General features: G+C 51.0%; 1 protein-coding gene across 1 annotated transcript; it reads left to right on the forward strand.

The window, feature by feature from the left end:
• Positions 1 to 210: 210 nt before the first annotated feature.
• Positions 211 to 13,434, forward strand: CAVIN1 (caveolae associated protein 1). Its single transcript, XM_007177683.2, has 2 exons — positions 211 to 857; positions 10,968 to 13,434. Exons 1-2 carry the CDS (start codon positions 387 to 389, stop codon positions 11,667 to 11,669), a joined length of 1,173 nt encoding a protein of 390 aa, XP_007177745.1. The 5' UTR covers positions 211 to 386; the 3' UTR covers positions 11,670 to 13,434.
• Positions 13,435 to 22,577: the final 9,143 nt, after the last annotated feature.

Genomic DNA, 22,577 nt, shown 5'->3' on the forward strand with positions numbered 1-22,577 from the left:
GCCTCCGCTACCAGCGGAGGCCCTAGTCTCCCGCTCCAACTATTCCAACCATCCTGGGAAGGGTGGGGCGCTCGGCTCTTGGGTCCCCCTGGGTCGCCCCCCCTTCCCCAGCATCGGTCTCCCCTTCTGCCCCGGTCCCTCCCTTTCTGGGGCCGAGCCAGCCAATGGGCGACGAGACTCCGGGGTTTGGCCTGGGAGCCGGGCAACTCACCGATCCCCCGACCCACAGTTCTGGCCGCCATCCCGGTGCGCACGGACGCGGCTCGAATTTCCTCCGCTATCCGCTCTCTCTCTCTCTCTCTGCCCCCTCCCGCTCTTCCTCTTCTCCGGGTCTCCCGCTTCAGCTCCAGCTCCACCCGGCCGGCCCCGCACGGCTCCGGGCAGCCATGGAGGACACCCAGCTCCACATCATCGAGCAGCCGCTTCCCGGGTACCCCGACGCCGGGGACCAGGGGTCCTCCACCATGGGGGCTCCGGCGGCGGAGGAGCCGTCGGGGGCCGGCTCTGAGGAGCTGATCAAATCGGACCAGGTGAACGGCGTGATGGTACTGAGCCTTCTGGACAAAATCATCGGCGCCGTCGACCAGATCCAGCTGACCCAAGCCCAGCTGGAGGAGCGGCAGGCGGAGATGGAGGGCGCCGTGCAGAGCATACAGGGGGAGTTGAGCAAGCTGGGCAAGGCACACGCCACCACCAGCAACACCGTGAGCAAGTTGCTAGAGAAGGTGCGCAAGGTCAGCGTCAACGTGAAGACCGTGCGCGGCAGCCTGGAACGCCAGGCCGGCCAGATCAAGAAGCTGGAGGTCAACGAGGCCGAGCTGCTGCGGCGCCGCAACTTTAAAGTCATGATCTACCAGGTGAGCTGGCGGGCGGACCGCGCCCAGAGGCCCGCCGTCCCCCGCCTGGGGCTTGGGGTCGGGGGACCTACCCGAGGCGCGGCTCTCCCGCCAGCCTGGCCCGGCTCGGGGGACCCGCCCTCCTTCCAGCGAGCGTTCCTGGGGTGGAGTGGGGTGGGCGGCGGGCTCCTGGAGCGTACAGAGGGGCGCGCTCTGCATCCTGCTCTCCCTCACCCAGCCCCTCCCTCCGGTGTCAAACGCGTAGCGGAACCGAGTTAGGGGGTTGGACTCGGGGACACTGCCCCTCGCAGATCGCTCCCGACATGGCTCTGTCAAAAGTTTTCCTACTTGGAGGAAGTTTTGGGGAGAGCCGGGGTGCCTGGCGGCCGTTAGGGCCCGCTGTAAGCAGACACTGGCGGCGCGGCCCGTGTTTGGGGCCTCCGACTCTGCTCGCCCGATATAGCGGGTGATTCAGGGCTCAGGCACGCACCGCGGGGGCTGCGCCAGGCGAGGGACGCGACTGCCAGCACGCCCCCGCGGACCCCGCATCAGCCTAGGCCGCCTACGCCACCCCCTCACTGTGATCTGCTCCCGCCTTGCGGCACTTTCGGCCCTTGGGGACACCCTAGCCCGCGGCGTGCCTGTACCCTCAGCCTGTTGGAAGCAGCCGGCGGGAGGGTGGTGGCCCGCGGCCTGAGGAGTGCTAGAGAGGCTGGTGGAGGGGAGGGGACAGCCCCCCACACCCGGGGCCCCGCGATCTGGGCGCGGTGAGTCACCCCGCATGCCTGCGGGGGCGGCCGAGGAGCTGGAGGACAGGCGGCGGGAGGCTGGCGCGCCCCAGGCTCCGCCCAGACAGCTTGTTGCTTCCTTTACACCTCTCCCCATTCCTCCCGCCTGGATGAAAATGGAGTTTTTGTATCCTAACCCCACGTAAACCTGGGAATCTCAGCACTGCTGCTCCTCTCCACTCTGCCTCCCCAATCCCATTAGGGGTGGGTCTGAGCCGAGCACTCCGTGATCTTTGATGGCGTGGGAATGTGCCCAGCCTCGCCTCCTCTCTGCTTCCCGCGGGCCTGGTTGATGTTCCCACCCAAGGAGGTGAGATCGTGGAGGTGGAAGGGTTAGTCTATGTCCCCTCTTCCCCTTCCTGCCCCTCCCGAAGGGAATGGAAAGAAAAGAAGGCCAGATTTCCCACATCCCCCCAGGGAGAGGACCTCTATCAGGAAGCTGTGGTTTCACTGACTGCTCAGAGGCCCTGGTACGCTGGGTTCTGAGTGACCATCAGGGATGCGGTGAGGTCCTTGGCTTGGTCAGTGTGGTGGAGCTAAGAGAAATGCAGACTGGGACAAGTTTGGGGGCAGTAGACACACGTGAGCTGACACTTATCTGAGGAGGTGGTGGTGGGACAGAGGCTGAAGTGGCGCTCCCCCAACCCGCTGGCCCCCAGGGACTCCTGAGAGGTACTTGGCCTTTAAGCAGTTTGCTTCCCTCATATAGCACTATCTGATAGAAAATATTTGCCCAGAATTGTTTCTACTTAGTTTAACTGCTCCGAGGAAGTAGGATGGGGTGTGTGTGTGTGTGTGTGTGTGTGACTTTTAAAGAGAACTGCCTAGTGCTGGGGTACATCAAAGGAAGGAGAACAGGGCAGGGGTGTGGGGCAGCAAGCCAGCTCTGTCTTTTCTCTAGAGCCTGGTGTGGTAGAGAGGAGCCATGTAGGGCTTGGATGGGTGACCCTTCTCACTTGAAATGTCCCAGACTGCAGAACCTGGGAAAATTCTCAGCCTGGAGGTAAACCTCATGTCAAAGATGGAGATTCTGAGAGGACAGATATGGAGAGAGACTTCTGTGCAGAGGCCAATGGCGTGTCTCTGTTACTGCCTCTGGCAGTTGGCACGGATTGTGTGTCTGTATATTGTGTATCTGCCGTGGGGAGGGGGTCTAATCACAGGGTGGCTTTGACTGCATCAAGGCCAGTGGGGGACAGAGAGTTGAGGGAGAAGGAATGGCTCAAGCTGGGGACCCTGAGCCCCCAAACTACAGGAGAAATAACTAATACCTAAAGTGGTCCCAACCCACAGAGGAGCTCAGAGGTAAGGAGAAGATTCCAGCAACAGGGAATCTTCCCTGAGTTGCAGAGCAGATGTTCCAGGTGGGGGCGAGGGGGTGGGGTATTCAGCTGCTGGAGGAAGTTGGAGGCTGCTCCTGCCTGAGATCTGCAGGCCTGGGAAGAGAATGAGGTAAAAATAGCTCTGGGCCTTGGCAGACCTAATAGGGAAGATTGGGGGCAGCAACATTTACGATAAACTCAGGCTGAGGGGGTAGGATGTTTGGGTGGCCAGGCAGAGAGATCTGGAAAAAGGCCTCCTGGGATGATGTGAGTTTTCCAGTGTGGGAGCAGGGGAGGTGGTACGGTATTCCCCACTGCAGATGTGGGAGGTGGTGATGTGGCAAAGGGGGGTGAGGTGGAGGGAGCATGAAAGGGTGGGAAGGCCCCAGCTGTGGGATCAAGCCATCTGGCCTCCCACACCTTCTTCCTGCGGGATAAAGGAAGGAATCCCTCGTGTGACCCCACCCAGATTCAGGGAACTGCTAGACATAATGATTTCACGGGTTAAGTTTGCATTTGACACCTCCCTACACAGACACACAGACACACACACATACACACACACACACACATGAAATTCAGCCGTTCCCATCACAGGCTATCAGGGCCCTCACCTTGAACCCACTTCTGAGTCATTACTGTCCTTCTTTGGCATTTCCCTTCCTGTCTCCTAAACGAAAACTAGCAGTTTGGCATCCCATCCTGTCAGGCGACACCTCATTAGGCAACAGCTAGTGAACGAGAGAAGTGAATTCTACTAGTAGCTAGGGGTAGTGGACTGAGAACTGCTGGGAAGATCAGGCCGACTGTGGGCACCATGCAAATAGGAGGAGCTGTGGTCATTAAGGAGCCAATTCTCCCAGATGACGGCTAATTTGGATATTGTTAGGGTTCTTTTAGAATCCAGAAAGGGAGGCTAAACATTTTCAGAAGTAGTTTTGATGAGGCAGTTTTGATGAGGCATGGGTCCTACCCATGGACCCATCAGACCTGCTCCAAGTGCTTGAGGACAGGACCAGGAAGCATTTAAGGGCTTAGGTGGCTCATGGGCATTAAAAGGGAGGATACCAGGACTGGAATGAGGGCCTGCTGGCTTCTCCTCCTCAAATCCTAACCCAACCTATAGCTCCTTCCTGGACTCAAAGCAAATCAGCGCTATCTGGTTCCAGAAGACCCCCACACTTTTGTCCAAAATTCTTCCCAACTTGGGGCTCTGGTCCCTCTCACCCCCTACCCCGGTGGCCTAGCAGAGAGAGTGTTTATCATACCCTTCCTCCAAAGAGCTAGCTTTGGGTTGTTTTTCCTGGTCACTGGATCCAAAGCAGGGAGCATGGGAGCATATTCTTAGGCGTATTCCTAAGACCAAAGGAAATCATACTCTTCCTTCTGATTTTTTTTTTTAAAGCAAATAAAGTCTGACTATTGTAAAGGTCAAAATCAAAAAGGGAGGAGATGGCACAGAGTGGGCAACTGATAGGGAAAGGGAATATTGTTGCTAGGCAACCAACTGCAGAGATGAGTGGTGGTTTGTTCTATTGTTTTGAACCATACCATTGTGAATATTTCATCATTCTGTCACTGTAGACTTTTTGAGCTGGACGATGCCTTGGAGATAATCACCTTCAGCTCTTTTATTTTGTAGTGGAGGAAACTGAGGCCCAGAGAGGGGAAGTCACTTGCCTGTCATTCAAGTGATTGGGGGTCAAAGCTGGGGCAAGAGCCCAGGTGTACCCCTTCTTCTGCTACACTTTCTGTTCCCGGCCTCCCCCTTCTGTTCCCGGGCTGTGCAGCAGAAATCAGGGAGGAGGCTAGCCCTAAGCTAGTTCTGGCTCCTTCATTCTCTGAGGGAGATAGTTGCACAGTCCTGGCACTGGGGCTGCTGTGTGTGTGTGAGCGCACGCGTGCGCAGTGTTAGCTGAGTGGCTAAGGTTGGTGGCCGTTAGCTGCTCAGCCTCATAGTGCTGAAGCAGAGGCAATGTGTGGTCACCAATGGCAGTGGAGGAGAGGGGTGCAGGGTATAAGGAGTGGAGCTCCCTGGCCAGCAGGGGTGTCCCCTGGCTAAGAGCGGACCACATTGGCTCCTTTCTCCTCAGCCTCCCTGCCACTCCCCCCTTCTCCCTGTATCCTACAGGGAAGGCGGGCACCTGCTGCTTTGGGTGTTTGTGGCTACACGCCTTACTCAACACTGTTGTCGCTGGAGTCTGGTAGTGCCCCTAAATATCCCTCTCCCCTGACTTCTCCTGATTGTCCAAAGCAACAGTGGCAGCTCAGCCACTCAGGAGGGAGAGTTGGGAGCTGCTGCTGGGTGCCTCAGGACATAGGCCCACTGGTTGTAAAAGCAGCTTGGTTTTGGGGTTTTTTTTTGGCCGTACCGCGCGGCATGCAGGATCTTAATTCCCCAACCAGGGATCGAACCCATGCCCCCTGCAATGGAAGTGCAGAGCCCTAATTACTGGACCGCCAGGGAATTCCCAAAAATATCAATAGCTTGGTTTTTTTTTGTTGTTTTTTTGTTTTTTTTTAATTTTTAAACGTTTCTTTAATTAATTAATTTATTTTATATTTTATTTTTGGCTGTGTTGGGTCTTCGTTTCTGTGCGAGGGCTTTCTCTAGCTGTGGCAAGCGGGCGGCCACTCTTCATCGCGGTGCGCGGGCCTCCCACCATCGCGGCCTCTCGTTGCGGAGCACAGGCTCCAGACGCACAGGCTCAGCAGTTGTGGCTCACGGGCCCAGCTGCTCCGCGGCATGTGGGATCCTCCCAGACCAGGGCTCGAACCCGCGTCCCCTGCACTGGCAGGCGGACCCCCAACCACTGCCCCACCAGGGAAGCCCCCAATAGCTTGGTTTTTGATCCTGATTTCTCTGTGCATCTGGGTGTCTGATGGCCTATAAGTGGGTGGGGGGATGGGTGGCAAGGGAGGCAGGAGGTGGGGATGTGGCCAAAGGGAAGTAGCCAGGATGTCCCTCTTCCATGCCTCTCCCTCTCCTTATCCGGGGCGGCACCCGTGCCCACCCTGCCCTGGGGAATAACTGGGATCAGCAGCATCTGACTCAAGACAGTGAAGCTGTCTGCCTTCTCTTTTACTCCTTGGAGACTCCCCAGTTGGAGTCTAACAAGTGGCCTCTTAGAAAACTCCTTCCCCGCCCCCAGCAGCTTCTTTCCCCCATCACTGCAACCTCCAACAGCATCATCCCACGACCACAGCTGGGTCGGGGTAGAAGGTAGGAGGCCAAGGATGGGACTGGGGAAGATTCTAGAGGGAGGCAGGGAGGGGGTTCTGATTAAATTGTGGTTATTAATTCATGGGCCTGGGTTTGTCCCTCCCCTTTCGGCTCTTGTTGAAGCATTTAAACTGTGGTGTCTTTCCATCCTAATCCTTGTGTGCTCCCCTGCCCTCTACTCACCAGCCCCAACTCTGCATGCCAACCAAGGCCTCCTCCTCCCAACTCTGTCTGCACCCATCCCAAGCCCCACTTAAACCCCTTTTCCTCATCTTAGCCCAAGAAGAAGCTGAATGTACCCTCAGACCTGGCCACACCCAAGATCGTGCCTTTTGACCTTCTGCCTGAGACTGAGCCTTTTGACCTGAAGCCTGAGACAGTGCCTGAGCTCCCACCCTTTGACCAGACACCTAGGACCCTGCCCTATTACCCACAGCCTGGGCCTCTGCCCACCCCAGAGGAGCCAACAGCCGGTGGGGGCACTTAGGGTCTCCTGGGTCACATGGGGCCATGGGCATGGGGTGTCACACCCCCAGTCCACCACCAGCTCACTGCTTAGCAGTGGCCAGTCCGGGGTGGCTGGTCTCTTCCAAGCCACTGCCCCTTGTGACTGGGTGATGGGTATTGTGAAAACACTCTCTCATTATGGGGAGTTCAGGCGATGGGGTGGGAGGTGATGGGAAGGGCCATTCCCTACGTCTTGGTTTCTGTCTTAACAGTAGACGCTCCAGACACCACACCTGAGCTGCACCCACTGCTGCCTGCATGAGATAGCCTGCAACTGCCCACACTTCTGATTCCCCCTCCCCTCCCCCTCTGCCTTTGCCTCAGGGACAGACCAGTTTGGCCCCAAGCCTCTTTGCAGAGGGCCCTCATGAAGCCCAGGCCTGGGGTCTGTTCTGTGCCCTCTCCACCCCCTCTCTATAGTTCGGGAAAATATTGACACTTATTCTTTTCCAGTTTTTTTTTAGAAAATGTTTTGCAAAGAGATCCCTTATGTTTGCCAGATCCTGCCTTGGGTGGGGCACCCAAAAGCTGCCAACTCAGAGAGGCCAGAAGGGGGGACATTTTCACTGGCTCTGGCCTCCCTATGGCACAGTGTTTCTCAACCTTTTTTTTGTTTGTTTAATATGATCATTCTCCTAAGGAGTCCTTTTAGACATTTTTTTCCCCTAATTGTCCTCTCCCCCATGAAATTTTTTTTTATTTGCATTTTATTTTATTTTATTTATTTTATACAACAGGTTCTTATTACTTATCTATTTCCCATGAAATTTTAACACTACAGATATACGACATATCAGGACTCTTTGGAGCACCACAAACTATTGCAATATCTAAGATTCGTGCCCTCCCCCGCAAGAACCAATTTCCGCCCACTTGGGGGCAGCATGCCTCCTGTGGAGAATCATGCTATAGCAGAAAAGAAGGACCCTTCTACCTTTAGTGTCTTTCACCCCCTTGTCCTAGCAACGTAAAGTGGAGGTCCTGAGTTTTTAAGACTGCCCCTCTCTTTCACCTCTCTCCATCTGCACTCTCCTCTAACATGGTCTCCGAGCAGATCCAGATCCTGGGTCTCTGAATGACCTCTCCAATGTCTTCTCTGGCCATTCGCAGGCAGTGGTTGGAGACAGAACTAAGTCAAGAGAGGCTCTACCCAGAGCCATATGACACTTGTCCCTTCTCCCTGACAAACGTGAAGTGCCTGGCCAAGGACCAGGCAAATAGTAGGTGCTCAATTAAATTATAATTATATAAAAATCTTCCTAAGCCAGAGAATCTTAAGTTTATATAGCGGGGTTAGGGAGTGGAGAGGAAGCGGCTGGGAGCCATCCTGGGGCTCCTCTAAAATTCATCCTGGACTGGTGCTTTCCTGGGTCGGGGAGCTGTGTGTGCTTGGTGGGGGGCAGGGGAAGCTGTGCATGCTTTTGTTCAGACCTGGTCATTAAAGGTAACTCTGGAAACCAAGCCTGTTGGGACTGGTGGTTTTGTTTAATAAAAATGTAGAAACAGAACAAACAGAGCTCTCCCTCCTTGCCACCCTGAGGCCCCTCCTTTAGCTTAGGAGCTCTGCCAGGGAAGTAGGGGTGGCACAGGGGTGCCCGGCCTCTGTGCCCAGGGTTGGGGGAGGTGCTTTGGGATTGTGTTGCTGGTTGTTGTAGCAACAGGCCAACTGGGTGGGCCCAAGACAGCACTCCAAAGCTGTGAGTCATAGGGGAAACCTGGCTTGGAAATGGGGAGAAAAGACAAAATCCATTAATGGAGGCGAAAAGCTAAAGTCATGGTGGTATACCCTCTCCAGTGCCAATCCACTGGATATTATCCGGGACTTAGGTCAAACAGTTTCTTCCCCTATCCCCTGACCTTCCACCAAGAAGGCAGCTCCTCTGGTGTAAGCCATCACTCTGGAGGAAGCCTACAATGAATGGCTTCCAAGTACCTTTCTGGACTGGGGGGAGACAACCCCAGATCCAGGAATAAACCTCCCCTCACTGGGATTGCTCCCTGATGTTGTATTTGAGACCTTTCACCAGGCACTAGGAAGACACGATTGGCTACAAGAAGTCTGGAACTCTCTCCCCAGCCTTGTTCACATTCAAATTCAGCTGGCAGAGACCTTTATCTAGGAAGCCAGAGGCCAGGAAAACCAGCCAGCTCAGCCTTTAGGGGTTGCAGTGGAGCAGAGGGGAGAATCAGGGGTGCTGGGGTGGGGCAGGGAGACAATGTGGATCTGTTTTCCAGCAGCAGGGACTGTTTCCTGACTATTTCCCACCCATCACACTTAATCCTTCCCTTAATTCATCCACATAGTCTGAGCTTAGTGAAAGGAGGCATTCTCCTTCAAACGTCGGGGAGCGTGGGTGGGTTTTTAGACTAGGAGGCTGTGAAGGAGAGATCAGAGCTGACATTTTTTGATACTAGGGCTGCCGGTAAATTCTGGGTGGAGATGGATGAAGAAGTAGCCAGGAGTTTAGATAATAGAGAGTCCTAAAATGGTGTGTAAGAGAGAGCGCTCGGGTAGCAGGCAGGGAGAAGTGATTGCAAAAGGGAGACCCAAAGGGTACAACTGGGAATCAGAGGGACTGCTAAGAGAGATTGGGACCCTCCTACACTCAGAGCAAGGAAAACACCCGTTCAATGCCTCCATGAGTGATAAGAAGCAGAGGATGGACGGACTGCCACAGGATGCCCATGATAGTACCCAGCCAGCTGTGGCAGGTGGAGACTACAAGTCCCAGCATGCCCTGAGCCCTGGTCACCTTGCCTGCTGGGAGATGTAGTTGAGTAACGAGAGCTTGAGGTGGCTTGGTGCCCAGCAGAGCCGGTGCCCAGTTTGGGAGAAGAGGTGGAGCCAGCATTCCCTCTTTGTCCCTGCTAATAATATTGACAGGGAGGGAAGGAAGTTGGGAGGAGGTGTTCCTAGTTTTCAATGTAAACCAGGAAACTCTGTGGGGATGTGGATGGGAGGGAAGAGGAAAGAGGTTGGGGGCTGGGGAAGGAATTTCTGTAGCAGGTGGTACAGAGATACCAAGCAGCCAACGTATACGTGTATGTGCGTGCGCGTGTGTGTGTTTATGGAACGGGTCAGCTCGTGTTGCCTCATTTTTCTCAGATGCGGTTTTCTTACAATTCTGCGAAACAATCTTCAGAAAACCCTTTAGAAAAACTACTGCCTATCATTCCTTTGTATGAAGTCCCTAAAGAGAGTCTGGGCCAAAGAGGAGAGCCTGTTTACATTCTGGGTTATGTCCCCTTTTCCTGTCTGTGCTCAATCTCCCCTACCTTCTGGTGGGAGGTGATCCTGAGATTCTGAAATGTTGGTCCAGAGTCAGGATCTTGGAAAATCTTCCCGGAATGGAAAACAGCGCTGGTGCTAGGCGTTCCCAGGGGAAGAGGGAAGAACTGGCTCTGAGCTCCAGGATCTCTTGCCCTCCTACTCCTGGTCCCTTGAGCTCCTGTTTAGGGGGAAAAGAGCAAGAATGGAAAAGCAATCTCTCCCTTCCATTCCAAGGCAGGGACGTCAGAACCAGAAGAAACGTCCAGGTTGGGAAGAAAACATGTCCTTGGCTCCCAGCCAGCTTCTTCCTCTTTCCTCAATTTCTACATGAGGGTGGAGAATGTCCACTGGTGGAGCCAAACAGTATGAGGCGGGGGAGGGAGAGAGGGCCACAGCTCTGCTTCCCTAATACTGGTTCTTCTGAAATGACACGAAGTCTGGGAAACGCACTCCCTTTATGGTAAACTTGCCTTCAAGTTACCCTACTTGGGGGCCGCCTGAGATTGGCTGTGAGCTCATCCCCCTACCCGTACCCCTCAACCTAAACAGACTCTGCCCTTTGGTTTTTGGCCTGGCTTGGGCAGTGTGGGGCCCAGTGCACCAGAGGGCGCTCTGCCCATTTCCAAAGTTAAGTTGTGGTCCCTGGGACGCAAAGGGTAAGGACTGGTTTAAAATGGGTGGTCGCAGGGCTCAAGGAGACGGCTGGAGGGCCGCAGAGATACTTAAGTGCGAAAACACAGGCCAGACTCCGATCCGAAGCTCGGTTCCCTCCTCGCCCTGTCTGTATAGTTACTATTCATTCAATACATATTTCTTGAGCGCCCACGAGGTGTCCAGCTCTGTGCCACGCGCTGGGGATACAACGGCGAGCAAGTCCAGGCCGATTTCACGGGTACCACGCACTCCGCAGGATCACGGGTGCCACCGTCCAGCCCCGGGTTCTTCGCCCGGCGTCCCCCCAAGTCCCCGCCCAGTTCTCTGGCTCTGCCCCCTCATCTGTTCGCTCTTATCTCCCTTTAGGATGAAGTGAAACTGCCGGCCAAAGTGAGCATCGGCAAGTCCCTGAAAGAGTCGGAGGCGCTGCCCGAGAAGGAAGGCGACGAGCTGGCCGAGGGCGAGCAGCCCGAGGAGGACGCAGCGGTGCTCGAGCTGTCGTCGGACGAGGCGGTGGAGGTGGAGGAGGTCATCGAGGAGTCGCGCGCCGAGCGCATCAAGCGCAGCGGCCTGCGGCGCGTGGACGACTTCAAGAAAGCCTTCTCCAAGGAGAAGATGGAGAAGACCAAGGTGCGCACCCGCGAGAACCTGGAGAGGACCCGCCTCAAGACCAAGGAGAACCTGGAGAAGACGCGGCACACTCTGGAGAAGCGCATGAACAAGCTCGGCACGCGCCTCGTCCCCGCCGAACGGCGGGAGAAGCTTAAGACCTCGCGAGACAAGCTGCGGAAGTCCTTCACGCCCGATCACGTGGTCTACGCGCGCTCCAAGACGGCGGTCTACAGGGTGCCGCCATTTACCTTCCACGTCAAGAAGATCCGCGGGGGCGAGGTAGAGGTGCTGAAGGCCACCGAGATGGTGGAGGTAGGCGCCGACGAAGAGGAGGGTGGCGCGGAGCGCGGCGAGGCGGCCGACCTGCTGCGCGGGAGCAGCCCCGACGTGCACACGCTGCTGGAGATCACCGAGGAGTCGGACGCCGTGCTGGTGGACAAGAGCGACAGCGACTGAGCGGGGCGCCGGGCTGTGCCCGGGAGGCCGCGCCGCCCCGCCTCTCCCCGCCCCCGCCCCGATTCCTTTCTCTCTCTGAACTTTCTCTGTCGCATTCTCTCTCGGCCCCAAACGGGCTGGGATATTTCTAAATTGAGAACACCTCCCCTCAGGTAGCACCCTTCCGAGTCTTACGGCTGTTAAGACGGGAGGGGGAGGCAGCCTGCACCATGGACAGCCCCAGTTTAGGCATATGCTGGGTGGAAATGCAGAAGGCGGTGATGCACGTCCTGGGGATCCAAGTCGGGGATCCTAGAGGAACTTGCTGTCGTTTCCATGATTGGGCCCCCCTTGGGCAAGCTGCCTTCCCCCCACTTCTCCGTAACACTCACACCCAGCTGCTGTCATTCCTGCTCACTGAGCTCTTCTTTCTCATCCTGATCCCTGGCGGCTTCAAAGCCAAAATTACCATGAAAGGGAAGAGTGAGTCTTGAAGAGGCCCCTTGCTCACATGGGAGACCCCATACTGGAAGGATGTGAAAGCAGCTTTGGGGAGCATCTGGGGCAGTGTCGGGGGAGAGAGGGCAGAGTGAGTTGTGACCCTGGATGAGGGTCTAGTACAGGCTGTATCTGCAAAAGGTCCCAATAAGGAAGGCTGGAGCCAGGCAGAGCCCTTGGGGAGCGGGTGGCGGGGGCGGGGGGGGGCACTTACGGTTTATGCATCTGCACCCAGGAGCACATGGCTATGGTTTTGAAAGAGAACAGGAAATAGTAGAAGGTGGAAATGGGTGAAAAGAGAATGTCCATTAGCAGCGTGAGAAACACAGCACAAGAATCCCATCTTACTGGGGTTCTCCGAGGACAGCAGGACCATTTTCAGGATAAGAAGGGAGGGCAATGTGAGAAATCCGAGATCCAAAGAAGAGAGAGGTAAGCCTCACCCCATGCCTCCACTGGGCATGGTGCTCCAGGGGCAGCCCATTTCTCAAAGCCCAGAAAATTAGGGTCCCAGAAGAGGGCAGCACCAGGCTGCGGAGAGCTGGTAGTTAGGAGGGAGATGGACGGGGGGGAAAAGAACTAGGTGCTAAAGGCCAGGCCACCAAGCTGAGAGCTGGAGAGGAGGGGAGGAGAGTGTAGAATTCCTGTGTGTAGAGCAGCCCAGACTTGGCTCACTCCTGGCAGTTTCTTCTCAAGTTCCTTCCCTAGAGCTAGTTATAATAAAGCTGCAGAACTTGCCAAGACTTACTTGGCCTTGTGGGTTCCTCTCCTGACTCTTTGTGGTGAGAGGGGTGCTGCTTCCAGTCCAAAAGCCTGATTCCTGATCAGGTTCTCCTCAGGACACTTTAGTCCCCCTGTTCCTCCCCAGTAACGGCGGCTTGTCAGAAGCAAGGACAGACCCCCTCACCCCCAAGTCACAGCCGGAAGAGGAGGGCTGAAGCCTCCCTCGTTCGCCCCCTACCTCCTCTGCTTTATCTTCTCTGCTCTGCATTATAGAATTGCAGCTAATTGTTTTTAAGGGGTGGAGGGAGGGAGCCTGGGGACACATCTTTTTTACAATACAAAGCTTTGCTTTTTTTTTTCCTCTTGGTTCCCTTCTCTCTTCTGGATGGTTGGAGACACGTTGGCTGAGGGAGGATGGGGATTGTGGGACGAGGTCCCTTGGTGCTGATGGGCTGAAGGGGCCTGAGTTGTGGGCAGATACAGTTTCCTGTGGGCTCTGGGGAGCCTCTCGTGTTGCTGTGTTCTGGTGAGCAGCCCGACCAATAAACCTGCTTTTCTAAAAGGATCTGTGTTGGACTGTATTCTCCGAAGGCAGTTACATAGGATGAGTTCCAGAGGACAGGAGGGAACCAGGGAGGGAAAGAGACAGAGAGAGGACCTTGGGTTTAAATGGGCCTCACTTGCCTGGGTGGGGAGTGGGGGTGGGGTATTGTTATCATCCCCATTTAGAAATGGAAAAACACACACACAGTGACTGGTCTAAGGTCACGTAGTTGGTAAATTGTGGAGCTGGGATTCTAAGTCAGGCAGCCTGGCTTCAGTCTGTTTAACTCTGTCTGTAATCTTGTACTGTCTAGATCCGCTTCTCGCTGTCGTTCCAGACCCACCCAGTTAACTCTACTCAGCCTGAGCTTCCCCCAGATTCACGCTGCCAAATCAGACCTAGAGGAGGCAGTCCAGGGGAGAGGAAAAGTCAGAGGCCCTGACTCAGAGGCCTGAATGTCATAGAGAAAGGATTCCAGTGCATGGTATAGATGCCAGTCATAAGCACACAGCATATTTAATTCTCCCCACAGCCCTGGGATGGGCACCTCTTTTTTTTTTTAAGATATAGTGTATTATTTATTTATTTATTTTTGGCTGTGTTGGGTCTTAGTTGTGGCACACGGGATCTTTGTTGAGGCATGCAGGATCTTTTTCGTTGTGGCGCACGGGCTCGTTGTTGTGGTGCGTGGGCTTCTTTCTAGTTGTGGCGTGCGGGTTTTTTCTCTTCTCTAGTTGTGGCGTGTAGGCTCCAGGGCGCGTGGGCTCAGTAGTTGTGGCGTGCTGGCTTAGTTGTCCTGCGACATGTAGGATCTTAATTCCCTGAGCAATGATCAAACCTGTGTCGCCTGCATTGTAAGGCGGATTCTTTACCACTGGACCACCCTGGAAGTCCCTGGGCACCTCTTTCATTGTCTGTACCGTCTCTCTTCCCCATGAGCAGCCTGCCCTACCTGCCCACAAGTTATGGATTTCCTAGAGCAATGGACACAAATCATCATGTGGGTTCCGCCAGCATCAGAATCACCTGGGGAGTGGTGTCCCTAATAAAAACAATGTCATTTCTGGGGCTGTATCCCAGCCTCCTGCTACTACCTCAAACAAGCTGAGTCCTTCCTCAGGAGCCATACATTCCCTTGGACTCCCCTGCTGCCGCCCCCAGCAGCAAGCACAGCAGTCTTGAGTTCTAAATCCCCCAGAAAGGGTTGGCTTTCCTCCAAAAAAAATGAAAACTAACACAACATTGTAAAGTAACTATACTCTGATAAAAATTAATTAAAAAAAAGAAATGAAATTCTACTATACTATACTCTGATAAAAATTAATTAAAGAAATGAAAATTGAGGCTGAAAATTCAGAGCCTGGGAGCCAGGAAAGCCAGGAGAAACCCACTAAGGATCCTCCTTCCTCTGGGATGTAGAGGTGCAGCTGTGAGAAGCAGGGAATGACGTCAGGACCCCAGCAGTGGAGTGATAAGCCTGAGGGAAATGAGGAAGGGCCCTGGGATAGCAAGCCGTTGTTTACTTCTCTTACCCACAGCAACAAGGCTCCTGGCCCCTCCCCCTTTGTTTCTACAAGCTTCCCCCCTCACTGGTCCACCACACTTTCAATACCAGCTGAGTTACTTTGCTGTAACTTCCCTACCCAGTTCTATTCTGGGCACTACTTTGTTAGAAGCGACCCTAATTCTCTGAATAGCCACTTTTCTGCTGGCCCCTGCACCATGGCATTCCTCCTTTACGTCACAGCGTGGGGCCGCAGCCCCAGAAGCTCTCCCCACATCAAAAATTATTCGTTTTCTTCTCTTGCGACTGAAGGGAGTAGGAGGCTTTAAAGAAACAGCTGCCTACCGATGAACGTTCCAAGGTCGCACTCCCACGAAGCATCTTTTTTACCAACCGGTCATGAACTTGCCCATCCATCATTAACACTATTTCCATGGGTTAGAATCAGACAATAAACTAGGGGTATTTTCTCTCAAAGGATCCCATCAAATGCTACCTGTTTTGACCAAAAAAAAAAGGACAACCTAAAAGTTGAGTTATGTTTTATTCGGCAGACATACTGAGGGCTTCAAGCCTGGGATACAGCATCTCAGATAACACTGAGAAACTGTTCCGAAGAGGCGAGAGGGGGAGCCAGGATGTATAGGAGTGTTGCAAAAAGGCCAGGTAGTCAGAACATCAAAAGATGATTGTTAATTAAAGAAATCCAGTCATCTCAAGTTAATGAAATTAGCGCTGTTTTACGTGTGGGAAGATGCAAAATCTGGGCTCATTAAAATCATTCCTTTGATATGCACCTCAGCTACTAGGACCAGTATCCTGTGTTTTCTCATCCTGAGTCTCCTCAGGGTGCACCATTGGGGGTGGCTGCAGCAGTTGACTGCAGGATGGCTGGCATTCTTTGTTTCTATCCTGAGTTCCCTCAGGGCTCACTGTTGGAGCAGCTGTAATATGGTGGCTTGATGGCTGCAACATCCTTTGTTTACTGATAATGGCAGGCAGCGTTCTTAGATCACACCTGGGATCTAAGGAAGTTCCTCTACAGCCTCAGATTGAGTTATCAGGTCTCTAAATGGTTCCTCCAAAGTCCTTATCCCTAAGAGGTAACTTTCCATTGGGGTCAGGAGAAGACAGCTGCAACCAATCTTGGACTGGTCCAGACCTCATTTGCTCTCACCTGGAGTATTTGAAATGACTTTAGATTCTCTTTCCAATCCTATTCCCCACATTACTGCTAGTTAGAGATGGAGATAGAGATAGATACAGATATAAATATAAATAGATATTTATGTAGATTTTTTAAATGCATTTTATTTATTTTTATTTATTTTTGGCTGTGTTCGATATATAGATTTTTTTTTTTAATGAAAACATACTTTACAGTTTAAATGTCTTCCTTTGACCAAAGGGTTAAACTCCTTGGCATGGCTCACAGGACCCCTTGACAGTTTGGTCCCTGCCTTACTGTTCTTCAATATAGTCTTTAGGAGTCTGCTGGTCAGAAATGGACCACAGGGACTTCCCTGGCCCTCCAGTGGTTAGGACTCCACACTTTCACTGCCGAGGGCCTGGGTTCAATCCCTGGTTGGGGAACTAAGATCCCATAAGCCACGTGGTGTGGGCAAAAAGAAAAGAAAAGAAAGAAGGAAATGGACCACACACTTTGAGGCCCGTGGGCCTTTGCTCAGGTTGTTACCGCTCTCTGGAATGGCCTCCCTCCTTCCACCTCCCCTCGTAAACCAACCTCTTCCCCAGCTCCACCCAAGCCATGCTGATCATTCCCTCCTCAGGGCTTCCATAGAACTCTATGTCAATAAACCTTTGTTGAATGAATTATAAGACTTTATTGCAAGTGTCATAAACTCACCTCAAACTGGCTTCAGCAGAAAAAACAAAATGAAACAAAACAAACGGCACATATGGTCACCTTATTTTTGATAAAGGAGGCAAGAATATACAATGGAGAAAAGACAGCCTCTTCAATAAGTGGTGCTGGGAAAATTGGACAGCTACATGTAAAAGAATGAAATTAGAACACTCCCTAACACCATACACAAAAATAAACTCAAAATGGATTAAAGACCTAAATGTAAGGCCAGACACTATAAATCTCTTAGAGGCAAACATAGGCAGAACACTCTATGACATAAATCACAGCAAGATCCTTTTTGACCCACCTCTTAGAGAAATGGAAATAAAAACAAAAATAAACAAATGGGACCTAATGAAACTTAAAAGCTTTTGCACAGCAAAGGAAAACATAAACAAGAGGAAAAGACAACCCTCAGAATGGAAGAAAATATTTGCAAATGAAGCAACTGACAAAGGATTAATCTCCAAAATTTACAAGCAGCTCATGCAGCTCAATATCAAAAAAACAAACAACCCAATCCAAAAATGGGCAGAAGACCTAAATAGACATTTCTCCAAAGAAGATATACAGATTGCCAGCAAACACATGAACGGATGCTTAACATCACTAATCATTAGAGAAATGCAAATCAAAACTACAATGAGGTATCGCCTCACACCAGTCAGAATGGCCATCATCAAAAAATTTACAAACAATAAGTGCTGGAGAGGGTGTGAAGAAAAGGGAACCCTCTTGCACTGTTGGTGGGAATGTAAATTGGTACAGCCACTATGGAGAACAGTATGGAGTTTCCTTTAAAAACTAAAAATAGAACTACCATACGACCCAGCAATCCCACTACTGGGCATATACCCTGAGAAAACCATAATTCAAAAAGAGTCATGTACCACAATGCTCAATGCAGCTCTATTTACAATAGCCAGGACATGGAAGTGACCTAAGTGTCCATCGATAGATGAATAGATAAAGAATATGTGGCACATATATACAATGGAATATTACTCAGCCATAAAAAGAAATGAAATTGAGTTATTTGTAGTGAGGTGGATGGACCTAGAATCTGTCATACAGAGTGAAGTAAGTCAGAAAGAGAAAAACAAATACCGTATGCTAACACATATATATGGAATCTAAAAAAAAAAATCGTTCTGAAGAACCTAGGGGAGGGGCAGGAATAAAGATGCAGACATAGAAAATGGACTTGAGGACACGGGGAGAGGGAAGGGTAAGCTGGGATGAAGTGAGAGAGTGTCATGGACATATATACACTACCAAATGTAAAATAGATAGCTAGTGGGAAGCAGTCACATAGCACCAGAGAGATCAGCTCTGTGCTTTGTGACCACCTAGAGGGGTGGGATAGGGAGGGTGGGAGGGAGACACAAGAGGGAGGGGCTATGGGGATACATGTATATGTATAGGTGATTCACTTTGTTATGAAGCAGAAACTAACACAACATTGTAAAGAAATTATACTCCAATAAAGATGTTAAAACAAAACAAACAAACAAAAAAAACCAACCAAAGCTGGAAACAAACATAGAGGGAATTAATGTAATTGGAAAAGTTCCCAGTGATAGGTCCCGGGGTGTCTGGTTGCAAGTTCTGATGTAACGTCATGAGGAATTTCTCTCTCTTCCTGCCTCCTCTTCTCTGCTGTGTTTGTTTGATTAACAGTCAGATTTTCCCCATGTGTTGGCAAAGATGACCATTCATAGCTGCAGGCTTATGGCTTAACAGCTCAACAACCTCAGTTAAGAGGGTTTCTTTCCAAATCTTTTCAGAATCTCAGATATGGGCCTGATAGGTCACATATTCAAATCACTGTGCCTCTGACCAAATCTAGGTCATATACCATTTCTAGAACCCACCTGCAAGGTGGAACCGAGAGTGGAGGAAGGCTGATTTCCCAAAAGAAAATTGGGTTGCTGTCAGAGGAAGAAGAGAGGCTAAGGGGCCGACAAAGCGACAGGTGTTCTTTCCGGATGATCTGTTTGTGATGCTGTGCTAGAAGCTGAGAGACTACGAAGACGACATATCTAGCTCTTGATCTGAAACAGTTTGCAATTAGTGGGAGAGGCAGATATTTAAAATAACTCCAAGTGATGACTGTAAGAGAGGTAAAACAAAATGCAACATCAATACACTGAAGACAGATTCATCCCGCTTGGGGCATATGGGGAAACTTAAGGAGGAAGGGGGCTTTTGAGTTACAATCCTTAACAAAGGGTAGGATTTCAAATACTTGTTGCTGAAGGGCAGAGACCATATTTTACTTGATTTTTGTGTCACCAGAGCCTAACAGTGTCTCATATACGATTGCACTGGTTAATGTTATTTGGTTGAAAGCATAAGAAAAGAACATTGGCCAAAAGAGCAGAAAGGAACTTACATGGGAAGGCTGCCAATTATCCCATGGACTCCAAGGCTGGGAAGAGTAGGAATCAGGGGATCTCCAGGGACTTCTGAGAGGGAGTTGATGGATGGCCCTCTTGAAAGTGCTGACATTAATGGAACTCAGCTCTAAGGGCTCCCAGGCTCTGTGTCTCTCAGTTTCAAATTCCAAATTCCTGGCATAGAGAATCTGATTAAGCCAGTAAACATGTGTTCACCCCGGATTTAATAATCTATGGCCAGGAGGACAGGACCATGGAATACAGACATGGCTGAAGGGACCCATTCCAGCATATGACTGGGGAGTGGAGGGGGCAATTCCCAGGAAAGGAGGACTTATTGTGAGCCAGGAAGGACCCAAGAAGTATCTATTGACATAGTAGATACTCAATACATGTTAATTAAATATAAGTAGTGATGTGGGACAGGGAAAGTCCTCCAAGCAAAGGGAACAGTGTGTGGAAAGGCAAAGAGGCAGGAACGCTGAAGGCATGATTGAGGAACAGTTAAGAGAATTATGGAATGTTAGAACAAAACGGGTTTTGTTTTATTTTTTATTTATTTTTTGGCTGTGTGGCTTGCGGGATCTTAATTCCCTGACCAGGGATCGAACCCAGGCACTCGGCAGTGAAAGCACAGAGCCCTAACCATTGGACCGCCGGGGAATTCCCAAAAGGTCTTGTTTTATAGATAAGGAAAAGTAGGAGTTGTTTTATAGAGGAAGTTGCTGTGGACCTGAGAAAGCAGTTTATCTGTACCTTATAAGACTCAGCATAAAAGAGTTATCAGAAGAGGGGTGGTCTTTGAAGTGCTAGGAATAAATGAGTTTGCCAAGGGAGGGAGGAAGTTAGGGAGAGAAGAGGATGGATTTTATTTTATTTATTTATCTTTGTTTTTAAAATATTTTTGAGGATGGATTTTAGAATTAAAGCAGGAGCGCCCACCTTTAGAGGATGGAGGGGGCTGGGGGAACAGCAAAGTAGACTGTGGGATGGTTGGAGAGGGAGAAGGACATCTTACTGAGTGCAGGGCACTTTCATAAACATTATCTCACCTAATTCAGATGTGTATTGGATGTCCCTGTGCTTGGAAAACCCCTGCCCCCTCCCTCCAGGGCTTTGGCTCTGCTGGGTGACCAGGTCCCCTGCCCCTGTCCATAGCTGCTTTGTAAAGGATGCCTGTCTGGGCCAATGCAATCCTCTCTGTCAGCAATTTAGAATATTGAGCCTACACTTACCAGGAAATTGGATATTTAATTTTAATCAGATGAATCAAATGAAAAAGAATGCTTGAAGTGGTAGCATAAAAACACAAGTGATTAAAAACATTTGGAACCTTTGCTTACCCTTCAAAGGCATTTGTTGCCATAGTTAGAGACTGAACATTTCAGTAGGAGCCTCAAGTCAAGTCATGACAAGGGAAGGGCAGAGTTTAGTGGGACTTCCACTAACTCCTTCTGGTGAGGTTCCTGGAATTGTCCTTTATAAGGTGTGGTTGTTCAAGTCTTTATTGGAATTTGAGAGAGATCTCAGATTCTTTCAAATAGTTTCTCCCACACTGCCCTTGTTTTTTTAGTGGGTTTTTTTTTTGCATAAGATAATAATAGCTAACACTGTATCAAATACTTTGCAGGTTACCTCCTTTAATCTTCACAACAACCTATGAGGTAGGTGCTCTCATATTCTCTGTTCTGTCGATGAGGAAACTGAGGCTCAGAGAGGTTAAGCAACTGGCCCAGGGTCACACTGCTGTGTAGGTGGGCTGCCTGAGCAGTGGACGCTGCCATGACCTGGCTCTTATTTGCCATGTTGCACACTTAATTTGAGAGTATCATCCAATCAAGAACCCTTTAATGCAAACTTACCAAGGTCAGAATTAGGTTCTCGATTTGAAGATGAGGGTGCTGATTGCCCAGGGTTGCACTATTTATTCTGTGTCAGAGCCAGGATTCAAACTCTGTGTGTCTCACTTCAGCTTCCATCAGCTTTCTAGTTAATGCAATTGCTTCTATTAACCATTGTGATGGCTGAGGGAGGAAAGAATGTCTAGGAGGGAGGAAGGGGGATGATCGGCAGTACCAGATTCTACAGCAAAGTTAGATAAAATGACCAAGAAGAAGACATCAGCTTTGGTGAGGAGGAGGTCCCTAGTGGCCTTTGAGAGCCCTGTCCTATGGCGAGGAGAGGGCAGAAGCCACCTTGGTGCACCAAGTAGGGGTGAGGACATGGGGGCCATGATGGGAAAGGGGGGGTAACTTGAGGGTCAAGATGGGAAAGAAGGAGCATCTTCAGAGACAGAGAGAGGGAATAAGTGGAAAAGGTCCGGAGGGAGAGGAGAACGGATAAAGCTCAGAGGGGGAGGGGTGGGACCAAGAGGACTTCCATTTAGTCCATGTGTTTATTGAGTACCTACTATGTGCCCTGCACTGGAGAGATAAGGGAGCAGTAAACAGTCAAGATCCATCTTCCTGGAACTGACAGTATAATGAGGAAGACAGATGAGAAACTCTTAACAGGGACTTCCTTGGTGGCGCAGTGGTTAAGATTCCATGCTCCCAATGCAGGCAGCCCAGGTTCAATCCGTGGTCCAGGAACTAGATCCCACATGCATGCTGCAACTAAGAGTTCACAAGCTGCAACTAAGGAGCCGGTGAGCCACAACCAAGGAGCCTGCCTGCCACAACTAAGGAGCTGGCGAGCTGCAACTAAGGATCCCGTGAGCTGCAACTAGGGAGCCTGTCTGCCACAACTAAGACCCAACGCAACCAAATGAATAAATAATTTTAAAAAAGAAACTGTAAACAGATAAATAAAATGAGAATTATGATAAGAGTTCCACAAGAAACAGCACATAGAGATAGAGACTAAAGTTCCTAGGAGTAACCTTAGGCGGAGGTAGTTAGACAAGGTCTCTCTGAGCAGGTGAGACCAGAAGGGTGAGAAGGAACTAGCCATGCCAGAGCTAGAGAAGGAACAAGAAGGGCATGTGCAAAGGCCCTGAGGTGGAGATGGACTGGCTGGAATTTAGTAAGCAGGAGGGAGTTTGGTGGGGTAGGCAGGGCCTTGAAGGGGATGAGAAAGGAGAACTCCTTTTTCCTAAGCCCCATGGGAATGACATGGTAAGAATGATGTTTTAAGCAGCATAGGAAAAGCGCTTAGCCTTGAAAAATAGTGAGTAGGGAGGACTGTTCTTCAGACAAGAGGGAAGAGAGCTGCTTGCATGATGATGCTTGAGAGCATTTTTGCAGAGAGAAAGTAGAAGTCCAAGGAATTCATGTTGCACAGACCTGCTCTTCCCTGTGATTTTAGTGAAGGTGAGTCGGGCAGCCCTGTGTGAGCCTTTCTATTGCTGAGTCCCATGGGGGTCTCATCATCCACACAAGTTGCCCATTGC

Source organism: Balaenoptera acutorostrata, chromosome 20, assembly GCF_949987535.1.
Source record: "Balaenoptera acutorostrata chromosome 20, mBalAcu1.1, whole genome shotgun sequence".
Lineage (NCBI taxonomy): Eukaryota > Metazoa > Chordata > Mammalia > Artiodactyla > Balaenopteridae > Balaenoptera > Balaenoptera acutorostrata.